Here is a 21,793-nt window from a genome sequence, read left to right on the forward strand (position 1 = left end):
TAATAACGTCAAATAATGGCACACCATTGTCATTGTTATTGTCAGACGTATCTTTATGAAGGGGCAAACATTCACATGTACTGCCATTTATACAACTTTTATCCCTGACAAACCGTCAAATTTAACTGGCTTTGGCCTACTCAATGAAACTGAAAATTTAATGGGAATTACGTAAGCAATGCAGCTCTGCCTTTAAACAAAATATTACACTCCACTAAGATTTACTGCCTTCAAAACAAAAAAAGAAATTGTTGTTGGTCATCAACAGGAAACTAGGTACTGATATTTAGTTCAAGGTTCTCTGTTATTTTAGACGTGACAAAGAACCTAACAATAAGACAATGTTGCTTAACTAGTTAATTCATCAGTGACCCATTTTCAGTAAAGCATCACAAACAAGTTAATTGAACAAAAACTGTTATGGAATGAAATGCAGCAGTTTTCATTCCTTTCCTTTTCATTACAATGTAGTTTTATCATTTTCCATTATATTGAGTAATTAGTTGATTAAAATACTGTTTATTAATTATTTATATAGATTTTACACAAAACTATTACCTGCATTATCAACAAAATTAAAAGAAATCGTGACCTCAACGATAATAAATTATGACTGATAAAGTTAATGGCATGTTTTAATACAGTGGTTTGTTTACAAATGGCTCTAGAATAATTAAATTCAAACAGAAGCTAATTTAAATCACTGACCTGGATAATTATATAGATCTAATAAGTCTGCTATTCACTAAACACTTACAGTTCTGATAAATTTGCGCAATTTGTTTACAGTCTCTTGCAGGGTTTAGTATTAGGTTCACTTCTCTTTATAAATTCCATAAATTAAAATCAATTCTGGATGGTACAAGTGATTGGCAGAAATTTACAAAAAATAATTTAGAGTCATTTTGTTCAAAACATGTTTAATATACAGTTCTGAAAAAAAAAAAAAAAAAAAAAAAAAAACAGTACAACAAATTTTGGAAACGTGTAAAACAAAATTGTTTAGTTTTCTGAATCTCATCTGTTTATTGGAGTTCATACGTATGAAATGAAAGCTTAAAATTTGATACTTTTTTTTTAAACTTGCCTATTCTTGTAAGACCATTCAGTTCTACCACAGATTATTACAGTGGTGCAGAACAGTTGTGTCTATGAATGAATATTGTAGTATGGCATAATCATGTGGAAAATTGGTGTATACAGGAAAAAAGAGTAATCAAAATCTTTCTAGGCATCTTTTGTTTTGTTGTTTCTAATTTAAATGTTTTTCAATTATATATTATGAAACCTTGGTGTCTTTAAACAATAAAAAAATAAATATAAATTAATTTTATATTACTACATTTATAATACCATAAAGGTTTCAATATCCTTGTTACAGATTATGTTTCTTTAATAATTTATTTACATCAATAAAGTGTCTAATTTTTTGTAGAGAAAATAGGATTTTAAAATATAAAAGTAATAAAATATGTATTGTTATAGAGAGTTTACTAAAGTGTGTCATTTTTTATATGAGTTTCTTTAGACTTTTAGTCCTAAATAGTATTTAAAGTTGTGAAACTATGCAGCATTTATGTGACCTTTTTTGTGAAAATAATTAAATTCTTTATTTTTATTCTAAGTTGTTCTAGATGGTTACTGAGTTTAAGACAGGTCAACTCTCTGAACTAATATTATACTGATAATATTATTTCAGAGAGTGCACTGGCAAGAAAAATATCCTGTCATTTAATTTAAAACTGATTTATTCATTCTTGCTGTGTTAACACAGATGCAAGTTTACAACTTGAAGTTGAAAGGTTTTGAAGTCAATTAGTCGTAGTTGGATTGGAAAAACGAAATAAATTGGAAAATATACAGTGCAGTTACCTGACGCTGATTGGTGATTGAGGACCGAGACCTAGGCTCCTCTCCTGCTGCTGGGCCAGCTCCGTGATGCAGGCCATATTGGGGGAGATGAGCTGCGGTACAAACCTTGGCTGTGGTACAGGCTGAGGTTCCGGCTGTGGTACGTACCTCGCCGGCTCATCAGTCCGCAACACGCTCTGCTCGTCCAGCAGTTTCCTGATCTGCTTCTCAAAGTCCACCACAGGATTGTCCGAACCCGGAGTCGACGTCGACTTCTCCGACACAACTGGCATCTTCAAATCTGTCTGACTCGAGCCGTCCTTTTTCATCGAGGACTTGGCACTGTTCGACGACGTCGTCTCCCCATTGTCCTTGGCACTTTTCTCCGTGTGCTTCTCTAAACTACCGCCGGGAGCCCGTTTGTTCCGGTGTTTGGCACGTTGGTACTCGAAACTGCCACAAGTGTCACCGCGGTAAGAATCCACCGTCACACCGTGAGAATCCAGAGTATTGTCCCCACAGGCCGCCAGAGCCAGCAGCGTCGAGGGCGGGATCTTATCTGAATTATTTGTCCTACGAGAGCTAGTCGAGCTCGAGTTACTTCTGTGTACATTCCTTGGAGATTCCCGCAACTTTGAACTTCTCCCGCTACCTCGACTGCCATTATTATTTCCATTCTTGCCCGGTGAGAAACTCCGTGAAGACGGTAAACTCGGGGTTGTGTCCTGAAGTGGGGTTTTGGTAACTTCCGGCGGGTTGTTGTTGGACAGGTAACACTGGGGAGGGATGTAGTCGAGGGAAGCCCGAGGAGAGTTCTCAGGTGAGGAACACGGGTTGACTTGGATGTCCGAAGGGAACAGCCACTGTTGGAGGTTGGCCTGGGGTGGTGGTGGAGGTGAAGGGGAAGGGGAGGCATCTGTCGTGCGGCTGTAACTTTCGTCGCTGGAGCTGATGCTGGGAGAGTGATTGAGCGAGCTGATCTCGTCAGCCGAGGAGTGAACCCTAGGGTTGCCCGACCAGTGTAGTCCTGAGCCCTGCAGGCTCTCGTCCGAGTAGTGACGTTGCAGCCAAGGCTGACGTGGGCGGTGGCCAGGGGAGGCCCGAGGCGGGGGTTTGGGCAGAGGTTTCAGGTACGGCTCCGGGGGTTGTCTCCGCTGCGGCACGCTGTTACTGTTGCTGTTGTTGTTGTGGTTGCGAGGAGCTGCTTCACTGTTACTTACTGTAGAGTTGCCCCCCACCCCTCCTCCTCTAGGCCAAGGTGGCGCGTACCTACACCAGAATCAGAATTATCTTTATTCAATTATTTCACACAGTGAACATGAATGGTGTCACAACATTAAAACAATAGTTAGGTATAAAGTTGCAATAACATGCCAATATATAGAATTATATATGGTATTATTATAAAGTGCAACTATTATTATCATAGTTATTATCAAATTTGGACTCAGTCTATGTATATAAATTAACATTTGTTTAGAGAAATAGAGAAAACTCATTTTTAAATAGGATTGGATTAGTACATTTCAGAGAAGGAATACAGTGGTCAATTTATTACATGACCTTTAAGTTTTAGTTTGAACATTTTATAGTTTTCTATTAGCTTTAAATAAATTGGTGAAAATTATAAAACCCTCCTCCCACATATTTTGGTTTTTGTATATTATGGTCATTTTTTCAGCCTCCATAAAAAATGGAGGCCATGATGGCCAGACACGTGGCAGGTGTGTACAGTAGTCGATCGCGCATCTTCCCTACTACAACATTTGTCACTGCAGAGTTCAAGTAGCTAGTTTGCGCTGAGCTGCAGTCGCATAAACATAGATGCCTCTATTGATTATCCTGCAAATGTGAATTAAGGAATTTTATTTATTTCCTGCAAGCAGAGGGGAATAGTGCAGCAGAAATCCATCGGGAATGTACTGTATTTATGGAGAAAACATTATGAACTGATGTACATGAGTGATGTAGAAAGCCAAAGATGTTGACTGACACCCACAAAAGTCATTGAATGGCTTCAGCTTTGACGCTTCTTGAATTGATTCTTGAATTTGACAATCGGCCATCTTTTAACTTTTCATGCTATTCACGTGCAACACTATCACTCATATTGTTTTCTCTGCTTAGTCCTTGTATCTTATTGCTAACCTTGCCTAACGTTTAAATGTATAAAATAACATTTGGTTTTTCATTTTTTTTTTAGTTTTATATTTGAAATCCTGCTACTTTTTGAACTACTCTTGTAGTGGTGTACATGTTTATATCCTTCAGAAATACTTTTATTTTTAATGATACTCCTAATTACAGAATTTGGAAGACTTGAAAGAAAAATGAAGGTGACATATCTGTCACAAATGTGCTCCAATTAACAATGACGAACCATACCTGTATGCCATGAGTCAAACTCAATACAACTGGACATTTGCACTGCATTACTTCTTTTCCGAGGGACTCTTCGGTGATGTTCTTGGAAAGGGAAAAACTCCAAAATTACAACAAGCTTACCAGTGACTTACAATTTGGCTGTAGCAAGTCCATTTCCTACATTTCTAGTCCAACTGCCAGTGACGCAACATTATCTACACGAGCTCCAAGGAAATCCTCCGTTGATACTAAATGAATTTATTGTGTACAAGCTTAAAATTTATATAAGTATTTTTAATATTTAGGCAGAAATTTATGTATTAAGAATTCTACAGAAACAGCCACACTATCTACGATCTTAATCCAGTAATATGATTTTGCAAATCATTCCCATTGTTATATGTTACAAAATGTATAACATATAACGACGGCAAATGTCCAAAATCCTATTATCCTTTCAAACCACCCATCATCAATAACAAATTTTCAAAAAAGAACTCACCGGTAAGTGTCTTGGAATCGGCTCCTTCATGATCAATTCCGCTATCAAACTTTACTGTAAACCAACATGCAGTACAATTAGAAACTCTGTTATAGCCTCCTGTACCTGGTCGTGTCCGAGTGAAGGGGAGGGAAGACTTGAGCGATGCCCTTGTGTGGAGGCAGGGGCGGTCGATGTGGCGGCAGCAGAGGCTCCGTCTCAGGGCCTCGGTGACTCTCTCTCAGCGGAGCCAGGCGAGGGCGTCCCTTCAGCCTCTCCCCAGACTGCTGCAACTGCTGGTGTAGGAAGGCCAGGGGTGTCGCCACACCTCCGTACATGTTGCCTGCACAACCATGCATGTTAGTCTTTCATACTTGTCACAAAACAGTACTTTGACATCTACATGCTACCTTTCATGTTTCAATCTTCTCCTGAACCAATTCACTAAAATATTCTATTTTTTTCAGAATATATTAATAATATTGCCTACTGTATGTATTGTTTTTGTTTCTTCTTTTTTGTTATTTTATACATTTAAATATGAGCTATTTACACAGCATTACCTTAATCACTTTTATTTAAAAATCTGTTATTTATATTTATTTTATTTTTATTCATATAGATATTTGATATTTGTATTTGTATTCATTTAAAAGTTATTTTATTGTTAATTATTTTAAAATTATTTTATTTTTATTTATTTAAAATTATTTTATTTTTATTTATTTTATTTTTATTTATTTAAAATTATTTTATTTTTATTTATTTTATTTTTATTTATTTAAAATTATTTTATTTTTATTTATTTAAAATTATTTTATTTTTATTTATTTGAAATTATTTTGTTTTTATTTATTTAAAAATTATTTTCTTTCTCTTTATTAAAAAAAATATTTATTTATTTTCATTAAAAATTCTTTTATTTATATTTATTTAAAAATTCTTTTATTTATATTTATTTAAAAATTCTTTTATTTATATTTATTTAAAAATTCTTTTATTTTTATTTAGTTAAAAATAAGAGGATTGCTCATAACCCATTTGAGACATATGAAACAACTATACACAATCTATAAAAAACTCAACTTATAAAAAGTTTAAAATTGCATATTAGCAGGGTTTTAAATTGTGCATTATACATGGGTTTCTCATAACCATTTGACAAAACTAGAAAGTAAAAACTAACAAATAATATGTGATAATGTCTGTCCTAACCTTTTTTTTAATTCAGTTTTTTCTTGGTTTTCCCGGTCGAAAATTTTTGATTATTTAGTCCATTTATAAAACAAATATAAACCAGCTTTATTAAATGACACAAAGTTACGGTAGCCCAACAAAATTTCATCGCTAGCTGTATATAAGAGAAATTCGGTGACCACTTATTTTAAGCTCCTTTGTTTATATCTCTGTGTATTTCAATGTGACAGTATAATATTTTGTATATCTAATAATTTTCCTTTCTGTAATATTTGGAAAATCCATGTATCCAATTCAGAAAAATAAAGAATAAAAGCAATTATCAACCAGCGCAGATAGTAGTATTGCGGGTAGCGGGCTGTAGTGCACGAACTTTTAGTATGAACTGAACTCTACTTTTAATTTTGTTTATTCATTTGAAAAAAAAAAACAAACATAAGAATGCGTTGCTATTTCAAAGGAATTTACGTGTTACCACAATTAGATGCAACAGACTCGTGATGGTTGCCCAAATACAAATTAGAATCGAAATATTATTTGTTAAACTAGGGTAATTTGTTTGTAAATCTAATTTATTTTGGTATTGTGTTTCACAATGCCGAAAATACGAAATACATAGAAATTAGTTTTCCGAGTGGAATTGTCACAATGCGCCTCACCTATAGCAGCACCTCCACGGAGACTTGTCAGATCTTCCACCCGGATAGTTCCAGGTTGTTTTCTGTCCGTCAGGAAATACGTGGTCATCTCCCCCTTCCCCTTCACCTTCACCTTACCCCGACATTGGAACTCGTACGGGTGGTTGTTCAGTACTTGGTACACCTCTTCCGTCACCTGCAACATACAATTAATACGTAAACGCCTCTTTGAACTTCAAAAATAATTTTGATTATGTTCTAGAACGTCTCTATATTTTCAATGTAACTATATTACGACTGCTGTATCTGATCAGAGTTTTGTTCAATACATGAAGTCTGCAGCACGATGTCACACGTGATGTCAGGGGCTTTAGTAACACAATTCACCTATAGTTTGGGCACATTGAATTATTTCAACTTGTTCACAATATAAATGCTTTTCATCTTTATGTTGTTTGTTTTCATCAGGAGTAAACGTAAAAAAATGTTGTTTAGTAAAGACATTTACATTTGTTATGTACACATGAAGTATATTCAATTATTGTATACACTGCGTTTAAATTACTTCATCTGAAATGAAAGCCGTTTCATGACATGTAATATAATTTATTATTTCTTTGTAACACTATTAAGGAGAAAGTGAGAGGCTCCCAGCCATGTGAGTATGTTGTCATTACTAAATATATTTTTTTAATAACTATTTATGGAAAATCAAGAAACAAGGCCAGTGTTTAATAAAGTCGTTTATTTCAAGATCAGCACTAACACTAAATAGCTGTCAAACCCAGAGAAAACTAAAATCTTGTGAATTGGAAAATATCAGTCTTTTGGTGTAAAATATTTAACTAACATTTAACAACAAAGAGACAAACTAACATTATTAATGTCTGATAAGTTAAGCATGAGATAAATTTAAATTATGGTAGATGTGAGCATGATCCCTATTAAGGTTTACTTATCCCAATGAGCCAGCTCAAAACTAAAAAGAATGTAAATTATTGTTAGACTGAAGGTAACATTCCACCAGTAGTGGGCAGACTATAGTCAGATAAAACATAACGTATAAAAAGAACTTAAATAGGGACAGGTTAAAAATATAATATCACTATTTCCTGGAAAATTGCTTAAAAACATTCGTGTGTATATCAGTTCATCTCTGGTTCCCTTATTGTTAAGTTAATTGTAAGATATTAACTAAAACCATTTAAGTACTATTTTCTTGTGCTAATATATTTTACTAGTGATCTAGTCTTACAAACAACACACATAATTCAATACACAAATAACTAAACCATTTATTTTCTACTAATTACTATCATTTACTGCCTGTTTTATAATATATTTTAAATCACTGCTTTTCAACGATCACCTCAGAAAGGACCAAAAATATTCTTAACAAAAAAGTCTAAAGAATTTAACTAGTTTTTAATTTTAATATTGAATTTTTACGTTTTAAAGATTATATTGGTTTATTATGTCTGTGGCAAAAGTGTTGATATTCCAATATTTATTAAATATATTTTGAATATTTATTTATAACTTAGTGCAGTGGAGAATTGAACAAAATTATTAGTAAGTATTCATGTTTTAAAACATCTATAATAAACAAAGCCAACACATTTAATTGAACTACATGACCTGTAAAATTAACCTCGCTATGACTTAGTAGATAATTATATTTATAAAAGTGAAAGTTTTCTTGAGAGATTTAAAACAGTTGAATGAAACACTGACCTGAGTGTGGTTGGGGAGGCCGGTGGAGTCCATGCGGCTGGCAACGTTGACGGTGTTGCCCCAGATGTCATACTGAGGCTTGCGGGCACCGATAACTCCCGCCACCACCGGGCCGATGTTGATACCCACTCGCAACATGAAGTTGTTGTAGCTGTTGTCGTTGATGCAGACCAGCTTGTCCCTCATGGCGAACACGAACTCCACGAGAGCAGAGAGATGCAGTGCCGCTGAGCCGCCTTCGTCCAGTATCCTGTACTCTGGCATCAGCCCCACGGCCGCCATGTACGTCGAGCCCACAGTCTTGATCTTGTCTATGGCTCGGAACCTCTCCTCTCCCAGCAGCTGCACAAAACCCACCACGCTTTTAATGCGGACCATTGAACTCATTACGATTTCACTGGAGACAATGCCTGATTTAGAAGAGAAGAAGGTTGAAGGATCACATTTTTAATTGGAAGACTAAAAGTACATCAAAACCTAACTGCTTTGCTTAATATGGGTTACAAAACACCAAACAATTTAAAACTACAATCTTTTTAATTTCGGTACATATATGGTTCAATTAAAATAAAATATACTTGATTACAAAATCATTTTGGTATCATAGTGCAGAAGCCCATGTAATGGCTTTTACATTATGGAAACCAGATTTGTCATTGCTTTTGCTTAATAACCTAACGAATGAAATAGCAACAGCTTTTGGTGCATGAAATATAGTGATAATAAAACATTAAGTATAAAACTGTAGAGGGCCAAACAATTTACAATTTATAATAAGGTATGTATCCATTCTGATATTTAGCAGTATCAAAAATCATTGATACCTCAACACCATGGCTCTGTTCACTCAAATATGGTACCAATAATTTCATGAAATAATAACAAATAAAATCAACAAACATGTGTGAAACCGTTTGGAAAATCACAAAATTTTATTTATACGGCTTCAATCTATACCCTATTGAAGGAAGAAGTACAACCTGTACATTTTAAAATTATATTCATTAATACAATTTTTTATGATCTAAAATTCAGGATTTTCCATTTGTTGCCCTTAATTTGTTTATAGACATCAAAACCTCATGTGGTGCTTGCGTATAAGATAGGTTGTTGGAATAACATCTGGGTGATCGCCAGAATAGTCTAATGAGACAGCCAGACCATAAAGATTAATTGTTTCTGCTCCTCTCTAACTCTTACTTAACTATTTAAACAGATCTATAAATAATGAGATGGAGCATTTTCATGATCAATGATAAATCAAATGGTTTTGATGTAATTTCATTTATTTGTTTGATTTTGCATTTGGTATGAGTCTTGTGTTCAACACCTATTGCAAAAGCACTTTAGCCTCAAAAGTTTATTGTATCTCAGAAGTATGAAATGAAGGCCTAGCAGTTTAGTTTCAGCAGCCCTACAAACAGCTGAAACCTGTAACCAATGAGGTCTTCCTGAGAAAACTTAACATCCTTATCCAAAGTAGGAAAAGTGGTCCTTAGTTAATGCAGGACTGTCAATAAGCAAAGTGTTCCGCAGTTTTGTCTTGCTCATTCTATAACCTACAGAATGGTTATCCTAGCCCCACTCTGTGCAGATGTTCTCTTACATATCGTTGTACTATGATTAGGCTCATTATTCAAAAGAAGATAAACTTCTCATCTCAGAGATGATTAGATGCTACCCTGATAAGAGACATGAATGAAGAACAGTTTACTCATCTGTGAGCCAGCACCAAAAGGCTACACACCTGAAAATTTCACAGAACGGTTAAGGTCTTTTGATTTTCAGCTATCATAGCTCAACAACAATAACATTAATAGTAGAGTTTAGTCTCTTACACTGGCTGGGATGGTACTCAAAGAGAGAGCAAAGCACTAAATCTTCAACTGGATACTCTGTATCGAGTAGTATAAACCCATTTCACGAACTTGCGTTCCATCTGGGACTTTAATGACTTGAGGGAACAACACCCATGTCCAACAAGACAATTTATAACTTCAGGCGATTTCTCTAGTCAGTGAGAAATTTGGCATTTTGGACTTGCCAAAGTACATCAGTGCTGTTTGCTTTGTCAAAAAAGTACACCACACCACATCACGCAACAGGCTTTGCTGAAGTTGCATTGAAAATTTCAAGCCTATAGCTCATTTCATCCGAGATGTCCTACGGACAGGAAAAAGTTCATACAGCCCCCAGGCAGGCAGAAGAGTAAATCTGCCAACTATACTGACTTCAATGACACTCAGTCAAATCCCACAGATAGACAAGGACCTCCACAAAAAGTTCATACAGCCCCCAGGCAGGCAGAAGAGTAAATCTGCCAACTATACTGACTTCAATGACACTCAGTCAAATCCCACAGATAGACAAGGACCTCCACAAAAAGTTCATACAGCCCCCAGGCAGGCAGAAGAGTAAATCTGCCAACTATACTGAAAGACTTCAATGACACTCAGTCAAATCCCACAGATAGACAAGGACCTCCACAAAAAGTTCATACAGCCCCCAGGCAGGCAGAAGAGTAAATCTGCCAACTATACTGAGTGAAAGACTTCAATGACGCTCAGTCAAATCCCACAGATAGACAAGGACCTCCACAAAAAAGTTCATACAGCCCCCAGGCAGGCAGAAGAGTAAATCTGCCAACTATACTGAGTGAAAGACTTCAATGACGCTCAGTCAAATCCCACAGATAGACAAGGACCTCCACAAAAAGTTCATACAGCCCCCAGGCAGGCAGAAGAGTAAATCTGCCAACTATACTGAGTGAAAGACTTCAATGACACTCAGTCAAATCCCACAGATAGACAAGGACCTCCACAAAAAGTTCATACAGCCCCCAGGCAGGCAGAAGAGTAAATCTGCCAACTATACTGAGTGAAAGACTTCAATGACACTCAGTCAAATCCCACAGATAGACAAGGACCTCCACAAAAAGTTCATACAGCCCCCAGGCAGGCAGAAGAGTAAATCTGCCAACTATACTGAGTGAAAGACTTCAATGACGCTCAGTCAAATCCCACAGATAGACAAGGACCTCCACAAAAAGTTCATACAGCCCCCAGGCAGGCAGAAGAGTACATCTGCCAACTATACTGAGTGAAAGACTTCAATGGCACTCAGTCAAATCCCACAGATAGACAAGGACCTCCACAAAAAGTTCATACAGCCCCCAGGCAGGCAGAAGAGTAAATCTGCCAACTATACTGACTTCATTGACACTCAGTCAAATCCCACAGATAGACAAGGACCTCCACAAAAAGTTCATACAGCCCCCAGGCAGGCAGAAGAGTAAATCTGCCAACTATACTGAGTGAAAGACTTCAATGACGCTCAGTCAAATCCCACAGATAGACAAGGACCTCCACAAAAAGTTCATACAGCCCCCAGGCAGGCAGAAGAGTAAATCTGCCAACTATACTGAGTGAAAGACTTCAATGACGCTCAGTCAAATCCCACAGATAGACAAGGACCTCCACAAAAAGTTCATACAGCCCCCAGGCAGGCAGAAGAGTAAATCTGCCAACTATACTGAGTGAAAGACTTCAATGACACTCAGTCAAATCCCACAGATAGACAAGGACCTCCACAAAAAGTTCATACAGCCCCCAGGCAGGCAGAAGAGTAAATCTGCCAACTATACTGAGTGAAAGACTTCAATGACGCTCAGTCAAATCCCACAGATAGACAAGGACCTCCACAAAAAGTTCATACAGCCCCCAGGCAGGCAGAAGAGTACATCTGCCAACTATACTGAGTGAAAGACTTCAATGACGCTCAGTTAAATCCCACAGATAGACAAGGACCTCCACAAAAAGTTCATACAGCCCCCAGGCAGGCAGAAGAGTAAATCTGCCAACTATACTGAGTGAAAGACTTCAATGACGCTCAGTCAAACCCCACAGATAGACAAGGACCACCACAAAAAGTTCATACAGCCCCCAGGCAGGCAGAAGAGTACATCTGCCAACTATACTGAGTGAAAGACTTCAATGACGCTCAGTCAAATCCCACAGATAGACAAGGACCTCCACAAAAAGTTCATACAGCCCCCAGGCAGGCAGAAGAGTAAATCTGCCAACTATACTGACTTCATTGACACTCAGTCAAATCCCACAGATAGACAAGGACCTCCACAAAAAGTTCATACAGCCCCCAGGCAGGCAGAAGAGTAAATCTGCCAACTATACTGAGTGAAAGACTTCAATGACACTCAGTCAAATCCCACAGATAGACAAGGACCTCCACAAAAAGTTCATACAGCCCCCAGGCAGGCAGAAGAGTAAATCTGCCAACTATACTGAGTGAAAGACTTCAATGACACTCAGTTCAAATCCCACAGATAGACAAGGACCTCCACAAAAAGTTCATACAGCCCCCAGGCAGGCAGAAGAGTAAATCTGCCAACTATACTGAGTGAAAGACTTCAATGACACTCAGTTAAATCCCACAGATAGACAAGGACCTCCACAAAAAGTTCATACAGCCCCCAGGCAGGCAGAAGAGTACATCTGCCAACTATACTGAGTGAAAGACTTCAATGACGCTCAGTCAAATCCCACAGATAGACAAGGACCTCCACAAAAAGTTCATACAGCCCCCAGGCAGGCAGAAGAGTACATCTGCCAACTATACTGAGTGAAAGACTTCAATGACACTCAGTTAAATCCCACAGATAGACAAGGACCTCCACAAAAAGTTCATACAGCCCCCAGGCAGGCAGAAGAGTACATCTGCCAACTATACTGAGTGAAAGACTTCAATGACGCTCAGTCAAATCCCACAGATAGACAAGGACCTCCACAAAAAAATTCATACAGCCCCCAGGCAGGCAGAAGAGTAAATCTGCCAACTATACTGAGTGAAAGACTTCAATGACGCTCAGTCAAATCCCACAGATAGACAAGGACCTCCACAAAAAGTTCATACAGCCCCCAGGCAGGCAGAAGAGTACATCTGCCAACTATACTGAGTGAAAGACTTCAATGGCACTCAGTCAAATCCCACAGATAGACAAGGACCTCCACAAAAAGTTCATACAGCCCCCAGGCAGGCAGAAGAGTAAATCTGCCAACTATACTGACTTCATTGACACTCAGTCAAATCCCACAGATAGACAAGGACCTCCACAAAAAGTTCATACAGCCCCCAGGCAGGCAGAAGAGTAAATCTGCCAACTATACTGAGTGAAAGACTTCAATGACACTCAGTCAAATCCCACAGATAGACAAGGACCTCCACAAAAAGTTCATACAGCCCCCAGGCAGGCAGAAGAGTACATCTGCCAACTATACTGAGTGAAAGACTTCAATGACACTCAGTTAAATCCCACAGATAGACAAGGACCTCCACAAAAAGTTCATACAGCCCCCAGGCAGGCAGAAGAGTACATCTGCCAACTATACTGAGTGAAAGACTTCAATGACGCTCAGTCAAATCCCACAGATAGACAAGGACCTCCACAAAAAGTTCATACAGCCCCCAGGCAGGCAGAAGAGTACATCTGCCAACTATACTGAGTGAAAGACTTCAATGACGCTCAGTCAAATCCCACAGATAGACAAGGACCTCCACAAAAAGTTCATACAGCCCCCAGGCAGGCAGAAGAGTAAATCTGCCAACTATACTGACTTCATTGACACTCAGTCAAATCCCACAGATAGACAAGGACCTCCACAAAAAGTTCATACAGCCCCCAGGCAGGCAGAAGAGTACATCTGCCAACTATACTGAGTGAAAGACTTCAATGACGCTCAGTCAAATCCCACAGATAGACAAGGACCTCCACAAAAAGTTCATACAGCCCCCAGGCAGGCAGAAGAGTAAATCTGCCAACTATACTGACTTCAATTGACACTCAGTCAAATCCCACAGATAGACAAGGACCTCCACAAAAAGTTCATACAGCCCCCAGGCAGGCAGAAGAGTAAATCTGCCAACTATACTGAGTGAAAGACTTCAATGACGCTCAGTCAAATCCCACAGATAGACAAGGACCTCCACAAAAAGTTCATACAGCCCCCAGGCAGGCAGAAGAGTACATCTGCCAACTATACTGAGTGAAAGACTTCAATGACGCTCAGTCAAATCCCACAGATAGACAAGGACCTCCACAAAAAGTTCATACAGCCCCCAGGCAGGCACAAGAGTAAATCTGCCAACTATACTGAGTGAAAGACTTCAATGACACTCAGTCAAATCCCACAGATAGACAAGGACCTCCACAAAAAGTTCATACAGCCCCCAGGCAGGCAGAAGAGTACATCTGCCAACTATACTGAGTGAAAGACTTCAATGACACTCAGTTAAACAAGGACCTCCACAAAAAGTTCATACAGCCAGGCAGACAGAGTAGTAAATCTGCCAACTATACTGAGTGAAAGACTTCAATGACACTCAGTCAAATCCCACAGATAGACAAGGACCTCCACAAAAAGTTCATACAGCCCCCAGGCAGGCAGAAGAGTAAATCTGCCAACTATACTGAGTGAAAGACTTCAATGACACTCAGTCAAATCCCACAGATAGACAAGGACCTCCACAAAAAGTTCATACAGCCCCCAGGCAGGCAGAAGAGTACATCTGCCAACTATACTGAGTGAAAGACTTCAATGACACTCAGTCAAATCCCACAGATAGACAAGGACCTCCACAAAAAGTTCATACAGCCCCCAGGCAGGCAGAAGAGTACATCTGCCAACTATACTGAGTGAAAGACTTCAATGACACTCAGTCAAATCCCACAGATAGACAAGGACCTCCACAAAAAGTTCATACAGCCCCCAGGCAGGCAGAAGAGTAAATCTGCCAACTATACTGAGTGAAAGACTTCAATGACACTCAGTCAAATCCCACAGATAGACAAGGACCTCCACAAAAAGTTCATACAGCCCCCAGGCAGGCAGAAGAGTAAATCTGCCAACTATACTGAGTGAAAGACTTCAATGACACTCAGTCAAATCCCACAGATAGACAAGGACCTCCACAAAAAGTTCATACAGCCCCCAGGCAGGCAGAATAGTAAATCTGCCAACTATACTGTGTGAAAGACTTCAATGACACTCAGTCAAATCCCACAGATAGACAAGGACCTCCACAAAAAGTTCATACAGCCCCCAGGCAGGCAGAATAGTAAATCTGCCAACTATACTGAGTGAAAGACTTCAATGACACTCAGTCAAATCCCACAGATAGACAAGGACCTCCACAAAAAGTTCATACAGCCCCCAGGCAGGCAGAATAGTAAATCTGCCAACTATACTGTGTGAAAGACTTCAATGACACTCAGTCAAATCCCACAGATAGACAAGGACCTCCACAAAAAGTTCATACAGCCCCCAGGCAGGCAGAATAGTAAATCTGCCAACTATACTGAGTGAAAGACTTCAATGACACTCAGTCAAATCCCACAGATAGACAAGGACCTCCACAAAAAGTTCATACAGCCCCCAGGCAGGCAGAATAGTAAATCTGCCAACTATACTGAGTGAAAGACTTCAATGACACTCAGTCAAATCCCACAGATAGACAAGGACCTCCACAAAAAGTTCATACAGCCCCCAGGCAGGCAGAATAGTAAATCTGCCAACTATACTGTGTGAAAGACTTCAATGACACTCAGTCAAATCCCACAGATAGACAAGGACCTCCACAAAAAGTTCATACAGCCCCCAGGCAGGCAGAAGAGTACATCTGCCAACTATACTGAGTGAAAGACTTCAATGACACTCAGTCAAATCCCACAGATAGACAAGGACCTCCACAAAAAGTTCATACAGCCCCCAGGCAGGCAGAAGAGTACATCTGCCAACTATACTGAGTGAAAGACTTCAATGACACTCAGTCAAATCCCACAGATAGACAAGGACCTCCACAAAAAGTTCATACAGCCCCCAGGCAGGCAGAATAGTACATCTGCCAACTATACTGAGTGAAAGACTTCAATGACACTCAGTCAAATCCCACAGATAGACAAGGACCTCCACAAAAAGTTCATACAGCCCCCAGGCAGGCAGAAGAGTAAATCTGCCAACTATACTGAGTGAAAGACTTCAATGACACTCAGTCAAATCCCACAGATAGACAAGGACCTCCACAAAAAGTTCATACAGCCCCCAGGCAGGCAGAAGAGTACATCTGCCAACTATACTGAGTGAAAGACTTCAATGACACTCAGTCAAATCCCACAGATAGACAAGGACCTCCACAAAAAGTTCATACAGCCCCCAGGCAGGCAGAAGAGTAAATCTGCCAACTATACTGAGTGAAAGACTTCAATGACACTCAGTCAAATCCCACAGATAGACAAGGACCTCCACAAAAAGTTCATACAGCCCCCAGGCAGGCAGAAGAGTAAATCTGCCAACTATACTGAGTGAAAGACTTCAATGACACTCAGTCAAATCCCACAGATAGACAAGGACCTCCACAAAAAGTTCATACAGCCCCCAGGCAGGCAGAAGAGTAAATCTGCCAACTATACTGAGTGAAAGACTTCAATGACACTCAGTTAAATCCCACAGATAGACAAGGACCTCCACAAAAAATTCAAAGCCTACAGACGAGATCATACTGAAATATCCTGCAATAGTTACACTACGTATAGGTTCAGCCAAATTCCCATCAGGCATGTTCATCATCAAACACCCCGTGATGTTGCCTCAGTAGAAATGATGTTATATGAAAAATGTCTAAAGCTCAATTCGTTTTTCAGATATCCAATGGAATACAGACACACAAGCAGATAGACAGACAACAAATGGTGGAGAAATTTTGCTAGAACCCTTAGTGACAGATAAAGAAAATATACAAAAGTTCAAGTTGATAGTTCAATTTATTTTCGAGTTATCCTCCTGTGTTATAGGCCATCCCATGAGGGACATGCACCATTATCAATCTCTATCTTGTCTACATAGAAATAAATTGATACAATAGAGAATCAAAGGATAGAATGTAAGAAAATTCTTACCAACCAATCCACCAAATGTCACAACACAAGTTAAAATATCATATGAGTTTACTAAATTCTGTTTACAAATCTGTGTACTCGATAATTTTCTTGTTAACCATCATGGTTACCTATAAGAGCAATGTACAAATGTTCACTAATGATCAGACACACCCCATGGAGTGACATGTGACATCATTGAAATTGATGTTTCTAATATAGAAAAGTTAGCTTCATGCAAAATCCGAAGCTTATAGGTCAGTTTGCTCTCAAGATATTTTACAAACAGACAGAAATAAAATTTTGCCAGCCACTCGAGTGAGTGGCTTTGTTAATGCCCGGCCAATTAAAAAAACAGTCATTTTTCACTTTAATTTCAATTTTCCAGTTACCTCGTCGAAGTCAGCGATGATCTCGTTGAGCAGCCTGAGACACTCGACACCCTGGTTGTTGCCGTCCAACTCCATGTAGAACTCGTGGTAGTTGGTAATGGAAGCGAACACCACCCCCACACGACTGTACGACTGGTGGTACAGCTCCTGTGACAGCGTGTTCTGGCACACCAGCCCTTGTCACTACAAGCGTCTACAAGCCACTACACGCCACAAGCTACTACAAGTATACAGCTCTCTGCGTGCTTACAGAATGGTTCATGAAATGTTATGAAATCTTGTCCTTACTTCAAATCTTTAATAATTAATCTTACAATACAATGTGGGGAAATGTTTTCATAAGTACGATGAAAGTTGTAAAAATAATCCATACGAAAAAAAACCTTGAAAGGACTTTTTATTGTAATATATATATTGAATATCTACAGTGTTTCAAAATATAATTATAATAGAATGTCAAGATAAAAAAAAAGAATTCTTCATCTTTGAGGAAAAAATCAAATCTAAAGCTAAAGCATAAGTGAGAGTCAGAAAGTGCTCTATCATTATTGTAGTCTTAACAGTTAGTTTCTCCTGCAATACTAACACAACAGAAGTAAAATATTTGGGCAGATTGATAGAACAGGTTAGGCCTTGAGGATAAAAGTGACTTGCACTTAGATTTAAACTTATTCTGACAAAATATTAAAGCAATATATAAGAACTAAAATATATTTATGTGTAAGTACTACTCATCTGTTAATTTGTTACTCCTGATAGGAAGCCTACGTTATAATTGGCATACCATGGAGATTACGAGAAAGTGATGGTTTAGCAATTAGACATTCTAATCTGGAGAGCATTTGGGAGCTGGAAGAATGTCATCTTCTAGATATAGCTAGTGGAGAATTAATCTGGTACAATAATAACTCTACTAAATTCTTTGGACACTCAAGAATTAGCTAAATAACAAGATTGTACATAATTAACCAACCAAATCATCTCAGTACCAAAGCAAAAATGTACAACAATGTTTGTAAATGCAAATAGAGCAGCCAGTTGAAACCTAAAACGATCTGGAGGAAATGTAATGGAAAAGATAATAGTAGTTTTGTCAACAAGGACCCTCTCTTGTTGACCAGTTCACACAATAATGTGTTGACTATGAAAATTATTTTTAATGACAATCCTCTCAAGAAATCGATTCTAGATCAGAAACACAATATTAAAAAGAGTTAAAACATTTTCAAAAAAAGTTTTTGAAACATATGTTTGCAGAATTTTTTCTTGTAGTTGGCAGCAATGCTAGTGAAAGTATCAAGTTGTCTGCTTGTAGTAATTACTGAAGCAAATTATAACATAACCTGCACTTTCTATCACACATATCAAATTTACATTTGGACATGTTTACCCTAACTTTTTCTGGCCCAGGGGTAACATGTTCGGAACCGTACAAATGCAAAAAAACTACATATCATGCAAAAAAATGGATGATTAGTTAGTAACACTGCTGTGAATAATTCCCAAATTCGTAATCAACCAAAGTACAGTTCTGAGGAAATAGCATCAATAATATTGGACTCTACTACAAATTATCAAACATTCAATATTGTTATCAGTAATCAAAGCAGGGGAGCAACCATTTACAAGGCCATTTTAATTTGTTTATAATCCCAATGAAAATGTTATTTCCTTTGTTTTCTCTATGTATGCTCTTTTCAACATGTCAAGGTTTCCGATAATGTTTTCTCAATCAAACCACAAATCTATACATATTGGAACACTGTTGTAAAGATAAAATTTCTACACTCAATGAATAAAATCAGGACTTTGTCAATAACAAAACAACCGGGCACTTCACCAGAAGTACAGTACACCACAAGAAAAAGAAATTCCCTCATCAAACTGTGCTTCAGTATTCATAATTATTGTTGAAACATTCTTACTTTATCTCACATGAGTATGACACAGGAAGATGCAAGTCTACTTATGATGATGCGACTTCAAATAATTTACCAACATCATATGTATGAGGCATGGCTAGAAAAAACCTGATCTGCAAATTTTACATTAATTCCTTAAATATTCTCTCTTTCCCAACTGCCTTATGAGACTTTTCCAGAAGGAAATAATTTTCAGTAGATATGTTCTTAACCTATCACTGTTGCAACAACTGTTAAACAAAACCCAAATCATATATATTTTAGAACTAATACGTTAGGGAATGAAAAGCCATTGAAAGCTACATTGTTCAAGTAGAGCAGTAGGACAAAAACAGAGATGCTTTTCTTGACAAAAACGTTTGTCAGACAAGCATTGTGAATCATATTATCTGTGAATCATTTTTCCAAACTTAGGTTAGTTTCTGACTTTGTAGAAATTGGTCTGTCCCAACATGGCAGTCAGCACAGACATTTTAATAATATGACCACTTAAACAATCTGGTATTTCTTGTACTGGTTAAGCTTTTAAAATGTTATTGATGCACATTTGTCAGAAAGATTTTACAATGTGCTTTTTGAAGGTTCTACGTTTTTGAAACAGGGTGGAGAAGGTAACAAGATCATCCTTACTTTTCACCTTATTAGTGGTGGAATCATTGTATTGGCACATAAATCCCCTTTAGTAGTTCTGTTATTTTCTAGCCACACCTGGTGTATTTCTCTACTAATGAAAACCAGTCATACAGATGTTAAAAGGATCTGAATATGACAACAAATATTTCAACTGAAGTTCACACGTCGTATAATGATTCTATACTGACAAAGCACATCGATACAAGAGCCCAAACACCGCCAAACTAAACACAGCCGAACGGTACAACATATATAGCTACGACACGTCTACAGCATGCACAATCTCACTCTATCACGACCTTCATTAACTACATACTTAACAGTGAAAATCGCAATATAAAGATATAAGATACCAGTAAATGATTTTTAACACATTGGAATCTTTGCTCGAGTAATATTGTTTAGTTCCGCAGCCGGCACTCGAACATCATTCAAGCTTGAGTTTTTTCCGTTTATTTATCAATTCCCACCAGCAACAACTGGGTGTCATCTGGCTCGTAATATAGCAGGATACGTTTAAAAGACTTCCGCTTAGAGCTACAACAACACTAGGTGTTTTGGGACTATTTTTTGTCGCCTATTGTTAACAGAAAAAAAGATAGAGCATCATTCAAATGAAACTAGGGAAGATCGCGCATTTAGAATCACACTCTGGTGTGGTTTTATATTCTGATGAAGATCCCCAGTTTAATATTGATGAGTTTGGTTAATCATTTTTTCCATTCAAAATATTAAACGAAACCTTGGATTGGACTGTTTAGTTCCGTACGTCACTGCTCTTTTTATCAATATCGCTCAATTTTGTGTCAAAAGTTGTGTTAAACGTGTTGTAGGTTTTTTTTATACTCCAATAATTAAAAAATATTCTAAAACATATAGAATTTAACTTTTATTGTTTATGAAGATAGTTTTTTAAGAATTAAACAACAAATCTACAACATAGAAAATTCTTTACTTGAAAAATGTTAAGTTTAGAAAATATTTTATTTGAAAAAATGAAAAATGCCTTTATTTATAGAGGCCAAGTTAGGACTAAAAAGTACTCTCTTCCACTTAACCTCTCACATTAAGGAGTTTGTATTAAGGAATTGAGTGTTATATACCATTTTAAAAACGTAATTACACATTTTCAAATAAATATAAAATTTTTTAAAGAAAATATTTAATAGTACGCTGAGAAAAATATCCAAAAATTGGTAATATTGCCCAGACCAGGCCATTATTTGAGTTAATACACGGTCAGACTCCAATGTGTTAATTTTTGTATCAAAACACTGCGTTTTGTTAGAAATTATAAACTTAGGAGGTTTTAACCTTCTGACTGCTGTTCCTGCAACAAAAATAAGTGAGAAGCTAGTGGTCACTTTTGGTTCTTCTAAACAGTTATGACAAGGCTCGTAGTAACCATTACGCATTTCTGTGGATTCTTTGTGAAATTCAAGATGTAGTTCCAAATATTTCCAATAGGATACTGAGTTTTTTTTAACAAAAATGTCTTAGTTTTTAATAAATGTTCTTGAGTGAACTACACAACTAAGTTTTTATTATTTTCAAAACAGGTTTGAGGATAGCTTGGGTCAAAAACGTTTGACCAAGTAGAAAAACGTCTCTCAATGCCTATGTACGTAGGCAGA

The 21,793-nt window shown here is 37.6% G+C and overlaps 1 protein-coding gene across 1 annotated transcript in view; it reads right to left on the minus strand.

Annotated features, from left to right (window-relative positions):
* Positions 1-21,793, minus strand: part of LOC124366297 (Ca(2+)/calmodulin-responsive adenylate cyclase-like) — a 241,918-nt gene that overhangs the window by 16,820 nt on the left and 203,305 nt on the right. Inside the window, exons 20-24 of the mRNA XM_046822724.1 lie at positions 17,605-17,766; positions 8,266-8,607; positions 6,553-6,727; positions 4,823-5,039; positions 1,873-3,120 (exon numbers count right to left, since the gene is read on the minus strand). Of these exons, the coding sequence (XP_046678680.1) occupies positions 1,873-3,120; positions 4,823-5,039; positions 6,553-6,727; positions 8,266-8,607; positions 17,605-17,766 (2,144 nt within the window). The remainder of the gene's footprint in view (positions 1-1,872; positions 3,121-4,822; positions 5,040-6,552; positions 6,728-8,265; positions 8,608-17,604; positions 17,767-21,793) is intronic.

Source organism: Homalodisca vitripennis, chromosome 7 (genome assembly GCF_021130785.1).
Source record: "Homalodisca vitripennis isolate AUS2020 chromosome 7, UT_GWSS_2.1, whole genome shotgun sequence".
NCBI lineage: Eukaryota > Metazoa > Arthropoda > Insecta > Hemiptera > Cicadellidae > Homalodisca > Homalodisca vitripennis.